Here is a 16,134-nt window from a genome sequence, read left to right as displayed (position 1 = left end):
ATGGCAAACTGAGAAAGTCCTTGCCATGGGTGTAGCTCGGCTCTCTCTCTCAGTCATCTCCTCAGTCCCAGGTCCCTCCGGCGCTGCTGGAAAATGCCGAGGTCCAGGCCCGGGTGGGCCGCAGGTGCAGCCCCCAGTGCTCCCCTGGGTTTTCAGTCCAGAGCAGGTTTAAACAGTTCCAAGAAAAAGGGAAAAAAAACAGTCCAGGGAACTTCTCTGCCCTAGCTAGCTGAAACTAACTAAAAGCAAAAAAAGATTCTCTGTCCCTGCAGTCTCTCCAAGCCTCCGCCGAACACGCCTGTCCAGCAGAAGGATGTGGTGGAGTCAGGCAGTTTTCTCAAAACAAACTCCGCGCTTCTCCTTGCTCTTAGAACCAGTCTGAAAGGCACAGGACTCAATATACAGCACAAACAGAACAGACGATTGGGGATACAGGCATCATAAAGTTACCCTAGGACATTGTTACACGTGTGAGAAAAAGGCAGAAACTGCTCCCAATATTGTACAGCAGCTAAAAAGTCTGACTCCGTTTTATGAACGATCAAAAGGCTTTAAAAAAACCTCAGAAGAACCGGGGTGACGCTGTGCTTCTCCTGTTGCCGCAGCGGGACGCTCCTCCCTGCCGGCGCGGCCGGGCGCCGCGGCGCTGTGATCCCGCGCCGGGAGCCATGCGGAGGTTCGGCTACTGCCGGGTGGTTTTGGCCACCTCGCTGCTCTGGGTGCTGCTGGACGTCTTCCTGCTGCTCTACTTCAGCGAGTGCAACAAGTGCCAGGACAGCAAGGAGCGCTCGCTGCTGCCGGCGCTGCGCGGTGAGAGCCGGCCCCGCGCGGGTTTTCTCCTCCTTTATCCCGCCAGAGCCGGGAGCGAGACGCTCCGGAGACGGGGGTTTGTGTTCGGGCTCGGGTGTTTGTTGATTCTTGTCGGTGTTGCAGTCTCACAAACGGTGAGTTCTGGCTAAAAAAGTAGGAAATGGCTCCTATCCCTTTCTCTCCAAGGCCTTTTAAGCACAAATTGTCCAATTAGGAGATGGCACCTAAATTATTTTTACCTTTAACCCAATAACCAAACACCCGTGGTCTGCAATGGGGATTTTTCTCTCCAGTTACAAAATCCCACCCAGACCCGTGAAGAAGAAGGTTAAAGAGAAGGACTCAGCCTCTGCCCTAAATCCTGCATCTGGCTTTATCTCTATTCCTGTGTTCTAAACCCTTCAGCTCTGAGTTTTGCCCCCTGTGACACCACACCCTTCTATCCAAACCCCACAGCCACAATCCCAGCGCTGTCACTCCATTCTGGGAGCTGTTCCACGGCCTCAGGTCAGTGCAGCGTTTGCTGAGGGGATCAGAGCCTGTGGGCACAGGAACTCTGGAATTCCCGCAATCCCAGCCCCTCCAAGACTGTCGGCTCCCTGTTCCGTAGGGTTTGGCCTCGTGTTCGTGTCTGGAAATGGCTTTTCCCGGCAGAGAGCATCCCAGGATCTGCAGGATTTAGCGCTGCTTTGGTGCTGTCCAAGTTTGTGTTTTATGGAGTGGTTGGGGTCGGAATGGACCTTAAATCCCATTCCATGGGCAGGGACAGCTCCCGCTGTCCCAGGCTGCTCCCAGCCCTTGGACACTTCCATGGATCCAGGGGCAGCTGCAGCTCCGCTGCGAGGGTGCCCAGAGCAGCTGTGCATCCATGGAAGTGTCCAAGGCCAGCTTGGATGGGGCTTGGAGCACCCTGGGACAGTGTGAGGGAACAAATCCCGGGGGATCAAAATCTTGGAATAAAACCGGATGTTCCTGGATGCAGGGAGGGATAAAAGCTCCCGGTGAAGCAAAGGGGGTTGGATTTCCAGCATTCCCTGCGGAACACCAAAGTCTTCCCGAAGGACAGATCCCGTTCCCAGGTGCTCAGAGCAGCTTTTGCCGTTTTCCAGCCGTCATTTCCCGGAGCCAGGAGGGCCCGGGGGAGATGGGCAGGGCGGTGCTGATCCCCAGGGAGGAGCAGGAGAAGATGAAGGAGCTGTTCAAGATCAACCAGTTCAACCTCCTGGCCAGCGACCGCATCGCCCTCAACCGCAGCCTGCCCGACGTGCGGCTGGACGGGTCAGAGCCGGGAACGCCGGGAAGGGCGTGGGGCGGGATCAGTGGGATGGGGTGGGGTGGGATCGATGGGATCCACGGGATGGGGTGGGTTGGGATGGCGTGGGGTGGGATGGGATCGATGGCATCAATGGGATGGGATCAGTGGGATAGATGGGATGGGATGGGATGGCATGGCATGGGGTGGGGTGGGATGGGATGGGATGGGATCAATGGGACAGGGTGGCATGGCATGGGATGGGATCAGTGGGATGGGATCGATGGAATGGGGTGGTATGGCATGGCACGGGATGGGATAGGCTTAAATCACATCCTGGGAATGGGCTGGGGGCTTAAATCACGTCCTGGGAATGCTGGGGATGGGATGGGGTGGGATGGGATAGGCTTAAATCACATCCTGGGAACACTGGGAATGGCATGGGATGGGCTTAAATCACATCTGGGAATGGGATGGGTCTTAAATCACATCCTGGGAATGGGCTGGGGAATGGGGGTGGGCTTAAATCACATCCTGGGAATGCTGGGGATGGGATGGGGTGGGATGGGATAGGCTTAAATCACATCTGGGAATGGGATGGGATGGGGAATGGGGATGGGATAGGCTTAAATCACATCTGGGAATGCTGGGGATGGGATAGGCTTAAATCACATCCTGGGAATGCTGGGGATGGGATGGGGGCTTAAATCACGTCCTGGGAATGCTGGGGAATGGTGGGCATGGGAGCTTAAATCCCATCCATCCCAGCCCTGCCATGGGCACCTCCCACCATCCCGGGCTGCTCCAGCCTGGCCTTAGGCACTGCCAGGGATCCAGGGGCAGCCACAGCTTCTCTGGGAATTCCATCCCAGCCAGGAATTCCCAGTCTCCCACCCATCCCTGCCCTCTGGCAGTGGGAGCCATTCCCTGTGTCCTGTCCCTCCATTCCTTGTCCCCAGCCCCTCTCCAGCTCTCCTGGAGCCCCTCCAGGAGCTCTGAGCTCTGCCTGGATCCTTCCCTTCTCCAGGGGAATATTCCCAGCTCTCCCAGCCTGGCTCCTGGGGTTCTGTGGGAATGGGATTCCTCATCAGGATCCCACGAATTCCCCATCCCGTTGCTGTATCCAGGCAGAGCTGTCTCCCGCTGTATCCCAGCCCTGGGACTGATGGTTTAATTCCAGTGGGATCTCACGCTCAGAGTTTCCTTTGCTTCTCCTCTCATCCCAAGTTCTCTGTCAGGGAATGTCCCTGGAATTTCCAGGGTCCTGTTGGAAATGGCCAAGCTGGAGATTTTAATCAGAGCCAGCTCTAATTACGAGCTATTGATTAAACCTTAAACCCGGCTTAGCTCACCAGGGAAACGCCTCATTTCATTCCCAAGGATTTTCTGCAGCCAGGGAAGAAATCCCTCCTCAATCTTCTCTGGATGAGTGAGGCTCCAAGTGCCGTTCCATGGATTGCTGCAGCATCCTAATTGGATTTTCTCCTGGAGACTGCAGCTGGAATTGGCTCCTGGGGATGCTCCAGTGCTTGGGAACATCCAGGGCTGAGCAGAAACTTTGGGATTTCTGGAATGGCAGCCAGGGTTAAACATGGAGCTGGAGTTTTATGGGGATTCTCCAAATGAAAAAGAAAACATTGGGATGTGATCCTGGGTGAGGGAAAGGGCTTGGGAAGGAGCAGTGCAGGGGTGGCAGTGGATGTGTGGGAAAACTCCCTTTAATCGGGAAAATCCTTCCCTCACATCCATGTGCCAGGGCAGGAATTCCTGATCGGATTTCTAGGTGAGACCAAAATTTGTTATTCCTGAAATTGAGCCCTCAGGGGAGGGAAAATTGGTTTCTTTAGGGATAGCCCCACCTGATCCAATTGTTCTGCACCAGGACCTGTTGGATTTGGGGTTTTTCCAGCTCTAAGTCGCGGTGGATAAAAAATTCCTTCCTCAGTGGGTGGGGAGATCCTGGCACAGCTTTCCCAGGAAAGCTGAGGCTGCCCCTGGATCCCTGGAAGTGTCCAGTGATCCCTGGAGCAGCCTGGGATGCTGGGATGTGCCTGGGCTGGGATTTGAGGTCCCTTCCACCCCAAACCATCCTGGGATTCTCCGACTCCCCGGGTGAGTGGTGGCAGTGCCAGAGTTCCCGTGGGATTTCCAGAAGTACCGGAATGTTTTTCCCGGACGTGGACACCTTTGGATCGTCAAAGTCCTCCTTTATTCCGAGAACACGTGGAAATTTCCCTTCCAGAAGCACAATCCTCCTTCTTCCCTCCACGTTTTCCACGTGGGCTGCAGCTGCCTTCGGAGCTGCCGTTTGCATCCGGAGGTGTAATTGGAAAAGAGGAGCTGTCAGCTCCTTCATTAGTGGGAAAATCATGGAAAACAGATTTTCCTCCCTGGCAGCCCCCGAGACGTCCCTGGGTGGAGGAGAAAACTGATTTTATTTCAGGGAAATTGGTCCAAAGGGATTTTTTTTTTTTTTTTCATTTCCTTTGCTCCTGGCTTCGAGGGGCTTGGAATTGCAGGAAATGCTGGAGCGGTTTGGATAAAAGCCCAGATGAACTCAGGGTGTTTTTGCAGGAATTTTCTTGTCCCGAGGATGAATTTCCAGGCTGCCTCAGAAGAGCCATTCCTCCTTCCCGTGATACCCTCTCCCAGAGAGTCTGCAGGAAATCTGGGATCCCGCTTTTCCCACAGACCTCTGGAAATGAGGATTGGGAGGGGGATTCGAAGGCTTTGGTGTGCCTGGGTTACCTCTGAAAAATCCACGGCTATTCCCTGTTTTTAAAGGACGTGTGGGTGCCTCACATTCCTGGTTTTCCCAGAAATACCCCAGACGATGGAATGGTGCCTGGCTGAACTGGCAGGGTTTGCTCCTGGAGTGGGAACTTTGGGAAAACAGGCAGGATTCCAGCATTGCAGGTGGATCAGTCCTGGATCAGCTCTGCTTTTCCTGGCTCATCCCAGGCCGTTCCCTGTGTGCTCCACACCTCCCTGCAGCCAAATCCACCTGGGAATGGCCGTACCTGGAGTCTCTGATTGAACAGTGCGGGGCTGGAATCAGATCCCTGGGGCTGAGCCGCGTCCTTGCTTGGAATGTCAGGAGTGGGAGAGGGAGCTGAGCCCCTTCTCCAGCCTGTCCTGTGTCAGAGCAGATGGAATTCCCGTCTCTGGATCTCCAGTTTGTCCAGTTTGTTCCTTAATTCATCCCGTCAGCCTGGAATGTGGCAGGTTCCCCTTGGAGCAGCACTGTGGCTGCTTCCAGGCCCCTTTTCCATCCTGCCTCAGAGCCGTTGGAATTCCAGTCTCTGGATCTCCAATTTGCACCTTAATCCATCCCCATCATCCTGAACTCCCTGGATGTGGCAGGTTCCCCTTGGAGCAGTGCCGTGGCTGCTTCCATCCTGCCTCATCCTCAGAGCCGTTGGAATTCCAGTCTCTGGATCTCCAGTTTGCTCCTTAACCCATCCCCACCATCCTGAACTCCCTGGACATGGCAGGTTCCCCTTGGAGCAGTGCTGTGGCTGCTTTTCCAAGCCCCTTTTCCAGGCTGCCTCATCCCTGGAGCCGTTGGAATTCCAGTCTCTGGATCTCCGGTTTGCTCCTTAACCCTTCCCCACCATCCTGATCTCCCTGGATGTGGCAGGTTCCCCTCGGAGCAGAGCCATGGCTGCTTTTCGATCCTGCCTCATCCCCGGAGCTGTTGGAATTCCAGTCTCTGGATCTCCGGTTTGTTCCTTAACCCATCCCCACCATCCTGAGCTCCCTGGATGTGGAACCTCCTTCTTGGAGCAGTGCCATGGCTGCTTTTCCAAGCCCCTTTTCCAGGCTGCCTCATCCCCACAGCCGTTGGAATTCCAACTTCTGGATCTCCAGTTCATTTTAACCCTTCCCCACCATCCTGAACTCCCTGGACGTGGCAGGTTCCCCTTGGAGCAGAGCCGTGGCTGTTTCCAAGCCCCTTTTCCATCCTGCCTTATCCCCACAGCCGTTGGAATTCCAGTCTCTAGATCTCCAGTTTGCTCCTTAACCTATCCCCACCATCCTGAACTCCCTGGATGTGGAACCTCCTTCTTGGAGCAGTGCCATGGCTGCTTCCATCCTGCCTCATACTCAGAGCCATTGGAATTCCAGTCTCTGGATCTCCAATTCGCACCTTAACCCATCCCCATCATCCTGAGCTCCCTGGATGTGGAACCTCTTCCTTGGAGCAGTGCCGTGGCTGCTTTTCCAGCCTGTCTCAACTTCACAGTAGTCAGAATTCCAGTCTCTGGATCTCCACTTTGTTGCTTAACCCATCCCCACCATCCTGAACTCCCTGGATGTGGCAGGTTCCCCTTGGAGCAGTGCCGTGGCTGTTCCCAAGCCCCTTTTCCAGGCTGCCTCATCCCCAGAGCCGTTGGAATTCCAGTCTCTGGATCTCTGGTTTGTTCCTTAACCCATCCTCACCATCCTGAACTCCCTGGATGTGGAACCTCCTTCTTGGAGCAGTGCCGTGGCTGCTTTTCCAAGCCCCTTTTCCATCCTGCCTCGTCCCCACAGCCGTTGGAATTCCAACCTCTGGATCTCCAGTTCATTTTAACCCATCCCCACCATCCTGAACTCCCTGGATGTGGCAGGTTCCCCTTGGAGCAGAGCCATGGCTGTTTCCAAGCCCCTTTTCCATCCTGCCTCATCCCCGGAGCCGTTGGAATTCCAGCCTCTGGACCTGCACCGCGCCCCTTCACCCCTCCGCACCCTCCCTGCGCCGCGCTCGCTCTTCCATCCCGCAGCCGCTTCCATCCCCGCCTCTGTCCCCTCCACCCCTGACCCCCCGCCCCGGGTTTATTCCCGCCGTTTATTCCCGCCGTTTATTCCCGGCGCAGGTGCAGGAGCAAGGTGTACCCGGAGGAGCTGCCCGACACCAGCGTGGTGATCGTGTTCCACAACGAGGCGTGGAGCACGCTGCTGCGCACCGTGCACAGCGTCATCGCGCGCTCCCCGCCGCGCCTGCTGGCCGAGATCCTGCTGGTGGACGACGCCAGCGAGAGAGGTGCGCGGCCGGCACGGCGCTTCCCCGCCCCAGATTCCCGAGGGGAATTCCGGAGGGGTGGGGGGGAGTCCTGCGGCTCTGCCGCTTGGGTTCCCGGGTGTTGGGCGATGCCGGGGCGCGGAGGCGGTGGGATGTCGGGATGGTTTGGGTTTGGGGGGAGCTTTAAAAGCGCGCGGCAGGGATAACTCCAAACCATCCCAGTGTCCAGCCTGGCCTGGGATACTGCAATTCCCAGGAGTTCTCAGGCGATTCCGCAGGGAAAAGATGCAGAACTGAGGGAAAAAAAAATTATTTTTCCAGTTTAAAATCCGCTTTAAGCCCCTTTGATCTTCCCGATATTTTGGTTGGGGTGGTTTTCCAAGGAAAGCTCTGCGGGTCTGGCTGTGTCCCATTAGATTCACATCTCAGGGAACGGTGCTGCATTCCCACTGTGCCAGGAGCTGGGGATCAGGGCGCGAGTTACTGAATTTTCCAGTGTGGAACTGGGTTTGTTAGGGAGGGATTTGGGAAGTGTTTGGATTGAGGAAGCAAAGGCCGTTGGGGTCCTTAGGGAGAATCCAGGTCCGTGTGTCCAGTGCAGTTTCATCCTTCAACATTGGCTGAAGGCTCAGTCTTGGGAAAAAACTGGGAAATTTTGTATCCAGCAGAGAGTGTCTCCATGCAGGGGAGGAAGGAGGAGGAAGGAGAAGGTTTGGATTGGGAGGGACCTTAAATCCCATCCCAATCCATCCAGGGACACCTCCCACCATCCCAGGCTGCTCCAGCCCGGCCTTGGGCACTGCCAGGGATCCAGGGGCAGCCACAGCTTTTCTGGGAATTCCATTCCAGCCAGGAATTCCCAATTCCCAATCTCCCACCCAGCCCTGCCCTCTGGCACTGGGAGCCATTCCCTGTGTCCTGTCCCTCCATCCCTTGTCCCCAGCCCCTCTCCAGCTCTCCTGGAGCCCCTCCAGGCCCTGGATCAGATCCAGCTCAGTTAATTTGACATTCCTGGGAAATGCCAGTCCTTTCCTTCCTGTCCCTCCACCCTCCTCATTCCATGTTTCAGATTTTCCCGAGTATCCCCACCAAGTCAGTTCCATGGAATCTCGGAGTGGTTTGGGTTGGAGGGGATCATCTCACTCCAGCCCTGCCTTTATCGCTCTTCTCTGTGCTTCGCTTCCTTCATTCTTCGCCTTCTTTTTTCTTTTAGTTTCTGTGAAAACTTCATCCCCGTTTAACCCCAGCCTTTAAAAAAGCAGGCTCTGCCTGTGGAGCTGGGGCTCCCTGGGAAAGGAATCCCATCGAGTTCCTTAGGGAATCAGAGGGATGAGAGGGGCTCCTGGCGCAGCCCGATGGGTGCTGATGGCAAACTCAGCCCTGCAGCCCCTCCATCCTTCACTTCTGCCCCACGGAGCGTTAATTGCACCCTAATTACTGCCCGGATCTCCCTGCTCGTTAAGTGGCTTCATGATTCCCTGTGCCAGAAGGTGCAGGAGGATTTGAGCCAAGAAATTCCCATTTTTGCTCGGCAATGGAGAAATCCATCAAAAAGAGCCCTTTTAAAATTTATTTTGGGGGTTGAACCAGCAGCAAATTGCCCAAAGCGTCTTTGTTCTGTGGTTGCTGGTTTATTCCAAGGATTTAAAATTCCTGCAATCTTCTCCTGTAATCGGGGAATGGTTTGGCTCGGAAGGGACCTTGGCTTCCATCTCATTCCCACCCCCAGGAGACATGCTCCAAGCAGGGGGAGGTCCTGTGGAATAAAACCTTGGAATAAAACCTCCCTAAAAAAAAAAAAAAACCCAAAAACACCAAACCAACCAAAAAACTCCCGCTTTCCTCCCGTTTTTCCCCAAACCTGGCAGAGTTCTTGAAGGCCTCCTTGGAGAATTACGTGCGGAAGCTGGCGGTGCCCGTGCGGATCCTGCGGATGGAGCAGAGGTCGGGGCTGATCCGGGCGCGGCTGCGCGGGGCCGCGGCTGCCCGGGGCCAGGTGATCACCTTCCTGGACGCCCACTGCGAGTGCACCCTGGGCTGGCTGGAGCCGCTGCTGGCCAGGATCAAGGAGGACAGGTAAGGAATTCCCAGCTCCGCAGGCGGGGATCCGCTCCGGGCCCTTCCCTGCCCGCTGATAAATAGGAATCACTGAGCCGGAATGAAGAAAATGTTAAATGTTTCCTTATTTCGCCGCTGTTTGTATCAAAGTCTCGTTCCTGAAGAAGTGTGGGAGCAGCTTTCCCAGGGTCTGGATCTCTCCTGCCCAAAGGAAGCTTTCTCCCTGTTTTTTACCAGGAACAACTTCTCTCTCTGACCTCCTCCAATGGAAATTTGCACCCTCTTTTGTCCTTTTCTTGTTTTCCCTCCTGCCACCCTTTTTCCCATCTTTTTTCTTTTTTCCCTTTTCTTCCCCTCTTCCCCCTGCTTTTCCCCTCTTTTCTCCCTTCTTTCCCATTTCCTTCTCCTTTCCCTCAGTTTTGAAGCTTTTCCCCTATTTTTCACTTTTTCCTTTTCCCCCTTTCCCCTTTCTCTTCTTCCTCCCCTTCCTCCCTTTCCTCTTCTCTCTTTTCCTTCCTTTTCTCTCCTTCCCTTCCTTTACTGTTTTCCCTCTCCTTTCTCCCCTTTTCTTTCCTTTCCCCACTTTTTCCTTATTTTCCCCCCCCTATTTTCCTTCTTTCTTCCCCCCCTTCTTCCCCTCCGTTCTTTTCCCTTTCCCTTCTTTTTTCCCCTTCTCCCTCATTTTATTCTTCTCTTTTTCTCCCCCTTTTCTCTTTCTTTTCCCCCATTTCTTTTCATTTTCCTCCTTTTTTCCCCTTCCTTTTTTTTCCCCTTTCCTTTTTATTCCCTTTTCCCGTCCTGTTTTCCCCCTTCCCTTTTTTTCACCTTCCTTTTTTTCTCACCTTCCCTTTTTTTCTCACCTTCCCTTTTTTCCCCCCTTCCCTTTTTCCCCCCCTTCCCTTTTTCCCCCGCTTCCCTTTTTTCCCCCCTTCCCTTTTTTCCCCCCCTTCCCTTTTATTCCCCCTTCCCTTTTATTCCCCCTTCCCTTTTATTCCCCCTTCCCTTTTATTCCCCCTTCCCTTTTATTCCCCCTTCCCTTTTATTCCCCCTTCCCTTTTATTCCCCCTTCCCTTTTTTCCCCTTCCCTTTTTTCCCCTTCCCTTTTTTCCCCTTCCCTTTTATTCCCCTTCCCTTTTTTCCCCTTCCCTTTTTTCCCCCTTCCCCTTTTTTCCCCCTTCCCCTTTTTCCCCTTCCCTTTTTCCTCCCTCCCCTTCCCCCTTTTTTCCCCTTCCTTTTTCTTCCCCTCCCCTTTTATTCCCCCTTCCCTTTTTTTCCCCCCTTCCCCTTTTTTCCCCCCCATTCCCTTTTTTCCCCCATTCCCTTTTTTTTCCCCGTTCCCTTTTTTTTCCCCATTCCCTTTTTTTTCCCCATTCCCTTTTCCCCCCCTTTCTTCCCCCTCCTCCCTCCCTCTTTTCCCCCTCCTCCCTCACTTTATTTCCCCTTCCCTCCTTCCCCTACACCTCCCACCGTGCCCAAACACCACCATAACCCCCAGATTCCCGTTTTTTTTTTTTTTTCCCCCCAGGAAAACCGTGGTGTGTCCCATCATCGACGTGATCAGCGACGACACCTTCGAGTACATGGCTGGCTCGGACATGACCTACGGGGGCTTCAACTGGAAGCTGAATTTCCGCTGGTATCCCGTGCCCCAGCGGGAGATGGAGCGCAGGAAAGGGGACAGGACCCTGCCCGTCAGGTCAGCGCCCCTCCTTTCCCAAAAAATCCCGCCCGGCTCCCGAAATTCTGCCGCAGGATCGGAGGGCGGAATCGCAGGGAGCCCCGGGCCGCTGCAAACGCCATCCCGTGCTCTTCCCAAGGCGCAGGAGTTCCCGGGATTTCTGCTTGTTCAGCCCCAGAGTTCGGGAATTCCAAAGGTTTCTGCCTCATTTGGGAATTCCAGGGATTTCTGCTTGTTCATCTCCCTCTGTTAATTTGCTGCAAACGGATTTTTTTCCCCCATTTTTTCGGGATTTAAGGCAAATATTCCAAAAGATTTCTGAGTGGTTTTGAGCTCTGAACCCCAGTGATTTGCACTTAACCCCCATCCCATCCTCTTCCCAAGGTGCAGGAATTCCAAAGATTTCTGCTTGTTCAGCTCCAATGTTCAGGAATTCCAAGGATTTCTGCCTGTTCGTCTCCCTCTGTTAATTTGCTGCAAATGGATTTTTATTCCCGTTTTTTTGGGATTTAAGGCAGATGTTCCAAAGTCATTCTGAGCATTTTTGAGCTTTGAACCCCAGTGATTTGCACTTAACCCCCCTCCCAATCTCTTCCCAGCATTCAGGAATTCCAAGGATTTCTGCCCGTTCATCTCCCGCTGTTAATTTGCTGCAAACGGATTTTTATTCCCATTATTATTTTTTTTTTTTTTTAATTTAAGGTGGATATTCCAAATAATTTCTGAGCATTTTTGAGCGTTGAACCCCAGTGATTTGCACTTGACCCCCATCCCATCCTCTTCCCAAGGTGCAGGAATTCCAAAGATTTCTGCTTGTTCAGCTCCCTCTGTTAATTTGCTGCAAACGGATTTTTATTCCCATTTTTTCGGGATTTAAGGCAGATATTCCAAAGTCATTCTCAGCATTTTTTCAGCCTTGAACCCCAGTGATTTGCATTTAAATTCCTGGTTTATTGCTTGGAAAATGGGATTGATAACGGAGCACCCCGAGGGAAAAATGATCCAAGAGCATGTCCTGACCTCTTCCATTTAATTGCTGGAATCACGGAGTGGAACAAAACCTCTTCCAAAAGCTGAAATGGAGCTGAAAACGGAATAAATTCCTGGCCATGGGATGCTTGCTCAGCTCAGCTCCAAAGGCTGCTGGGGCTTCCTGCAGAATTCCAGAAGAGGCCGAGAAAGTTTTCCCGAGTGGATGGATTTAAATCCTGGGAAGTGGGAGGGATTCCAGTCCTGCAGGCAGAGGGAGGGACAGCTCAGGGATCAATCCAGGCGAGGAAGGGGATGGAAGGGCGGGAAAAACCTTCCAAAAATCGCTTTCAAAATTCCCATTTGTGTCCCAGATTGTCCTGCAGAGGCTGGATTTGGGGTTTATTCCCAGGAAAAGCAGGCAGGCCCTGGCTGTCAGAGCAGGGAATTGTTTTCCTGCTGAGCCAAAACCTCCTCCCTGGGCCGGCAGCTCTGGATTAAAGCTCAGGCGCGCGTGGAAATTGGGAAAATGAAGGATCCTAAGGAGCTGTGCAGGGCCTGGCTGAGCTCCACCCAATCCCTTCCCAGGCACGGGGAATTTTCCAAGGAATGCAATCCCAGTCCTCACTTCCTTACCCCGAGATGGAGCAGGGCTCGAAATTAATCCCGGCTCAGACGCTGGATTGACTCTTAAAATTGATAAAGCAAAAAACCCCGGGTTTGTTTATTTCCTTTTTTTTTTTTTTCCCCCCATCGGTTTTTCCCTGGAATTTTGCAGGATTCTCTGGATAAAGTGGGAGTTGGGAAGCGAAGGGGGCAGAGGGACAAATGCCCCCTGTGGCACGGTTGTCACAAAGAGCTGAGAGTGAAGGGTTGGTGCTTTAGGCTGGGTTAAATCCAAAATCTCAGGTTTTAGTCCAGGAATTTCAGCCAGAGAATCCCGGAATCATTCAGGCTGCGCTGGGCATTTCCGGCCCATTTTTATGGATATTTCCAGGCCTTTCCCTCCGTGTTTGAAGCCAAAGGCACTCCAGGCTGGGATTAGAAATACTAAAAATAAGGATTGTGGTCCAGGAAAGGTTTTGTATAAATTAGGGATTGAGAGGGAAAATACAGGATCAAATCCAAGGAAAAATGCAAGATCAAAAAATAGGAAAAACACAGGATTAAATATCAGGAATGTGTTAGGATCACGGAGCTGGAAGGGACCCACAGGGACCATCAATCCCGGCCCTGCAAGACATCCCAAAAATGCCCCCCTGTGCCTGGGAACATTCTCCAAATGCTGCTGGAACTCTGGATGTTATGATGTAACTGATTATCTCGATATTATATTAATATCTTAATAATTAATGACGAAACCTGGAGCTGATTGCAGTTAATTAACCCTGCCTGGGTGATGAGCAGCGGGGGTCGATGCTGATCCTGGTGCCAACCCTTCGTTCCCAGATGCATCCAGTGGTCCGCTTTAGCGGGATTCTGTGCTGGGGGGTGCCTGGGATGGGATTCCTCGGGAAGAGCGGGATGAGGCGATGCCACGTGGGAGCCCCAGGGCTGGAGTCCCCTTTGCCATCCCTCTTCCTCTCCCATGCTGATTCCTGGCACGGGTTGTGGCTTTTCTGGGATGCAGCAGGCCTGGGATTGCTCCGGTGTTTCCTGTGCTGGGAGCTGCAGGAACGGGAAGCAGACGTTGCTTCCCAAATAAAACAGGATCAGGCGATGGTGAGAGTCAGGCACAGCAATTCCCAGGAGTTGTCAGGCGATTCCGCAGGGAAAAGACGCAGAACTGAGGGGAAAAAAAAAAAAAATTCCAGTTCAAAATCCGCTTTAAGCCCCTTTGATCTTCCCGATATTTTGGTTGGGGTGGTTTTCCAGGGAAAGCTCTGCGGGTCTGGCTGTGTCCCATTAGATTCACATCCCAGGGAACGGTGCTGCATTCCCACTGTGCCAGGAGCTGGGGATCAGGGCACGAGTTACTGAATTTTCCAGTGTGGAACTGGGTTTGTTAGGGAGGGATTTGGGAAGTGTTTGGATTGAGGAAGCAAAGGCTGTTGGGGTCCTTAGGGAGAATCCAGGTCCGTGTGTCCAGTGCAGTTTCATCCTTCAACACTGGCTTAAGGCTCAGTCTTGGGATAAAAATGGGAAATTTTGTATCCAGCAGAGAGTGTCTCCATGCAGGAGAGGAAGGAGGAGGAAGGAGAAGGTTTGGATTGGGAGGGACCTTAAATCCCATCCCAATCCATCCAGGGACACCTCCCACCGTCCCAGAGTATTCCAGCCTGGCCTTGGGCACTGCCAGGGATCCAGGGGCAGCCACAGCTGCTCTGGGAATTCCATCCCAGGCAGGAATTCCCAGTTCCCAGTCTCCCACCCATCCCTGCCCTCTGGCAGTGGGAGCCATTCCCTGTGTCCTGTCCCTCCATTCCTTGTCCCCAGCCCCTCTCCAGCTCTCCTGGAGCCCCTCCAGGAGCTCTGAGCTCTGCCTGGATCCTTCCCTTCTCCAGGGGAACATTCCCAGCTCTCCCAGCCTGGCTCCAGAGCCTCCTGAGGGTCACTCCACCAAATTCCACGGATTTAGAGCTGCTGGGATGAGCTGAGCCCCCAACCCCTCTGGCTGTGCTGGGACATCTGGGAGGAAAACTGGGATTTGGGATTGACTTGTTCCCTCCCGGATGAATCCCTGTGCTCCCCCCAGCTGGGCTGGCATTCCTGTTTGAGTGCTGGAAAACAGGGAGCAGCCGTTTCCTGGGAAATCCGCCATCCCCACGCAAATCCCTGGTCTAAGGATTCCTGATCCCCTTAACTGAGATTTTCCTGCTCACTTGGTGCCTCTGAGGCAAAGCCGAGCCATTAAACTCCTCCCAAGCATTCCCGATTGGATCGGAGCTGAGGGAGTCCAAAATCCCACCCGGTTTGCCCTCACAATTCTCCTGAAATAATCCATGGGAATGGGAGCAGCCCTGGGCCTGAGCTCCATGGGTTTTGGGGAAGAGCAGGAAAATCCAGTTTAAATTGTTGTTATTGGAGCGTGGCTGGGCCTCAGCTCTATGGATCTTTGGGAAGAGCAAGGAAAATCCAGTCAAAATTCTGGATATTTTCATGGCTCCTCTTTGTTTTCCATACAATTCCTGTGTGGTGAAATGTGCTGTAAATTCCAGAGCGTCCTTTAAAAGTATTTTTCCTGTCCATTAAACTCCTCCCGAGCATTCCTGATTGGATCGGAGCTGAGGAGGTCCAAAATCCCACCCGGTTTGCCCTCACAATTCTCCTGAAATAATCCGTGGGAATGGGAGCAACCCTGGGCCTGAGCTCCGTGGATTTGGGGGGAAGAGCAGGGAAAATCCAGTCAAAATTGTCTTTATTGCTCCTTGGAGTGTGGCTGGGCCTGAGCTATGTGGAGTTTAGAGAAGAGCAGGAAAATCCAGTCAAAATTCTCTTCTCATAGCTCGCATTTGTTTTCCATACAATTCCTGTGTGGTGAAATGTGCTGTAAATTCCAGAGTGTCCTTTAAAAGTCCTTTTTTTTTCCCATTAAACTCCTCCCAAGCGTTCCCGATTGGATTTGAGCTGCTGCTCACTCAGGAAGCCCAAATCCCACCCAGTTTGCCCTCACAATTCTCCTGAAATAATCCATGGGAATGGGAGCAGCCCTGGGCCTGAGCTCCGTGGGTTCTGGGGGAAGAGCAGGAAAAATCCAGTCAAAATTGTCTTTATTGTTCCTTGGAGTGTGGCTGGGCCTGAGCTATGTGGAGTTTAGAGAAGAGCAGGAAAATCCAGTCAAAATTCTCTTCTCATAGCTCGCATTTGTTTTCCATACAATTCCTGTGTGGTGAAATGTGCTGTAAATTCCAGAGTGTCCTTTAAAAGTCCTTTTTTTTCCCATTAAACTCCTCCCAAGCGTTCCCGATTGGATTTGAGCTGCTGCTCACTCAGGAAGCCCAAATCCCACCCGGTTTGCTCTCACAATTCTCCTGAAATAATCCATGGGAATGGGAGCAGCCCTGGGCCTGAGCTCCGTGGATTTGGGGGGAAGAGCAGGGAAAATCCAGTCAAAATTGTCTTTATTGTTCCTTGGAGTGTGGCTGGGCCCGACCTCCAAGGATTTTGGGGAAGAGCAAGGAAAATCCAGTTAAAATTGTCTTTATTGTTCCTTGGAGTGTGGCTGGGCCCGACCTCCAAGGATTTTGGGGAAGAGCAAGGAAAATCCAGTTAAAATTGTCTCTGTTGATCTTTGGAGCGTGGCTGGGCCTGAGCTCTGTGGATTTTGGGGAAGAGCAACGAAAATCCAGTCAAAATTCTCCTTTTCTGGTTGTTTCCCATAGAATTGCCAGAGCGTGGGGCAGTGAAATGTGCTGTAAATTC

At 52.9% G+C, this 16,134-nt stretch overlaps 1 protein-coding gene across 3 annotated transcripts in view; it reads left to right on the top strand.

The window, feature by feature from the left end:
* The first annotated feature begins 640 nt into the window (after positions 1–640).
* GALNT13 (polypeptide N-acetylgalactosaminyltransferase 13) overlaps positions 641–16,134 on the top strand; it is a 43,113-nt gene continuing 27,619 nt past the window's right edge. For 2 of the 3 annotated variants that reach the window (XR_005701758.1, XM_040070251.2), the window contains exons 1-5: positions 641–810; positions 1,920–2,088; positions 6,922–7,088; positions 8,936–9,143; positions 10,651–10,821. Coding sequence is in view for 2 of the 3 variants with exons in the window: in XM_040070251.2 (XP_039926185.1) it covers positions 669–810; positions 1,920–2,088; positions 6,922–7,088; positions 8,936–9,143; positions 10,651–10,821 (857 nt within the window). In the remaining variant the exon portion in view is untranslated. Of the gene's footprint in view, positions 811–1,420; positions 1,503–1,919; positions 2,089–6,921; positions 7,089–8,935; positions 9,144–10,650; positions 10,822–16,134 lie in introns of those variants that run through there. The other variant, XM_040070252.2, reaches the window with a different exon arrangement.

Source organism: Hirundo rustica, chromosome 7, assembly GCF_015227805.2.
Source record: "Hirundo rustica isolate bHirRus1 chromosome 7, bHirRus1.pri.v3, whole genome shotgun sequence".
Taxonomy (NCBI): domain Eukaryota; kingdom Metazoa; phylum Chordata; class Aves; order Passeriformes; family Hirundinidae; genus Hirundo; species Hirundo rustica.
Note: the sequence above shows the minus strand (reverse complement) of the source record. Positions and strands in the feature narration are given on the sequence as shown.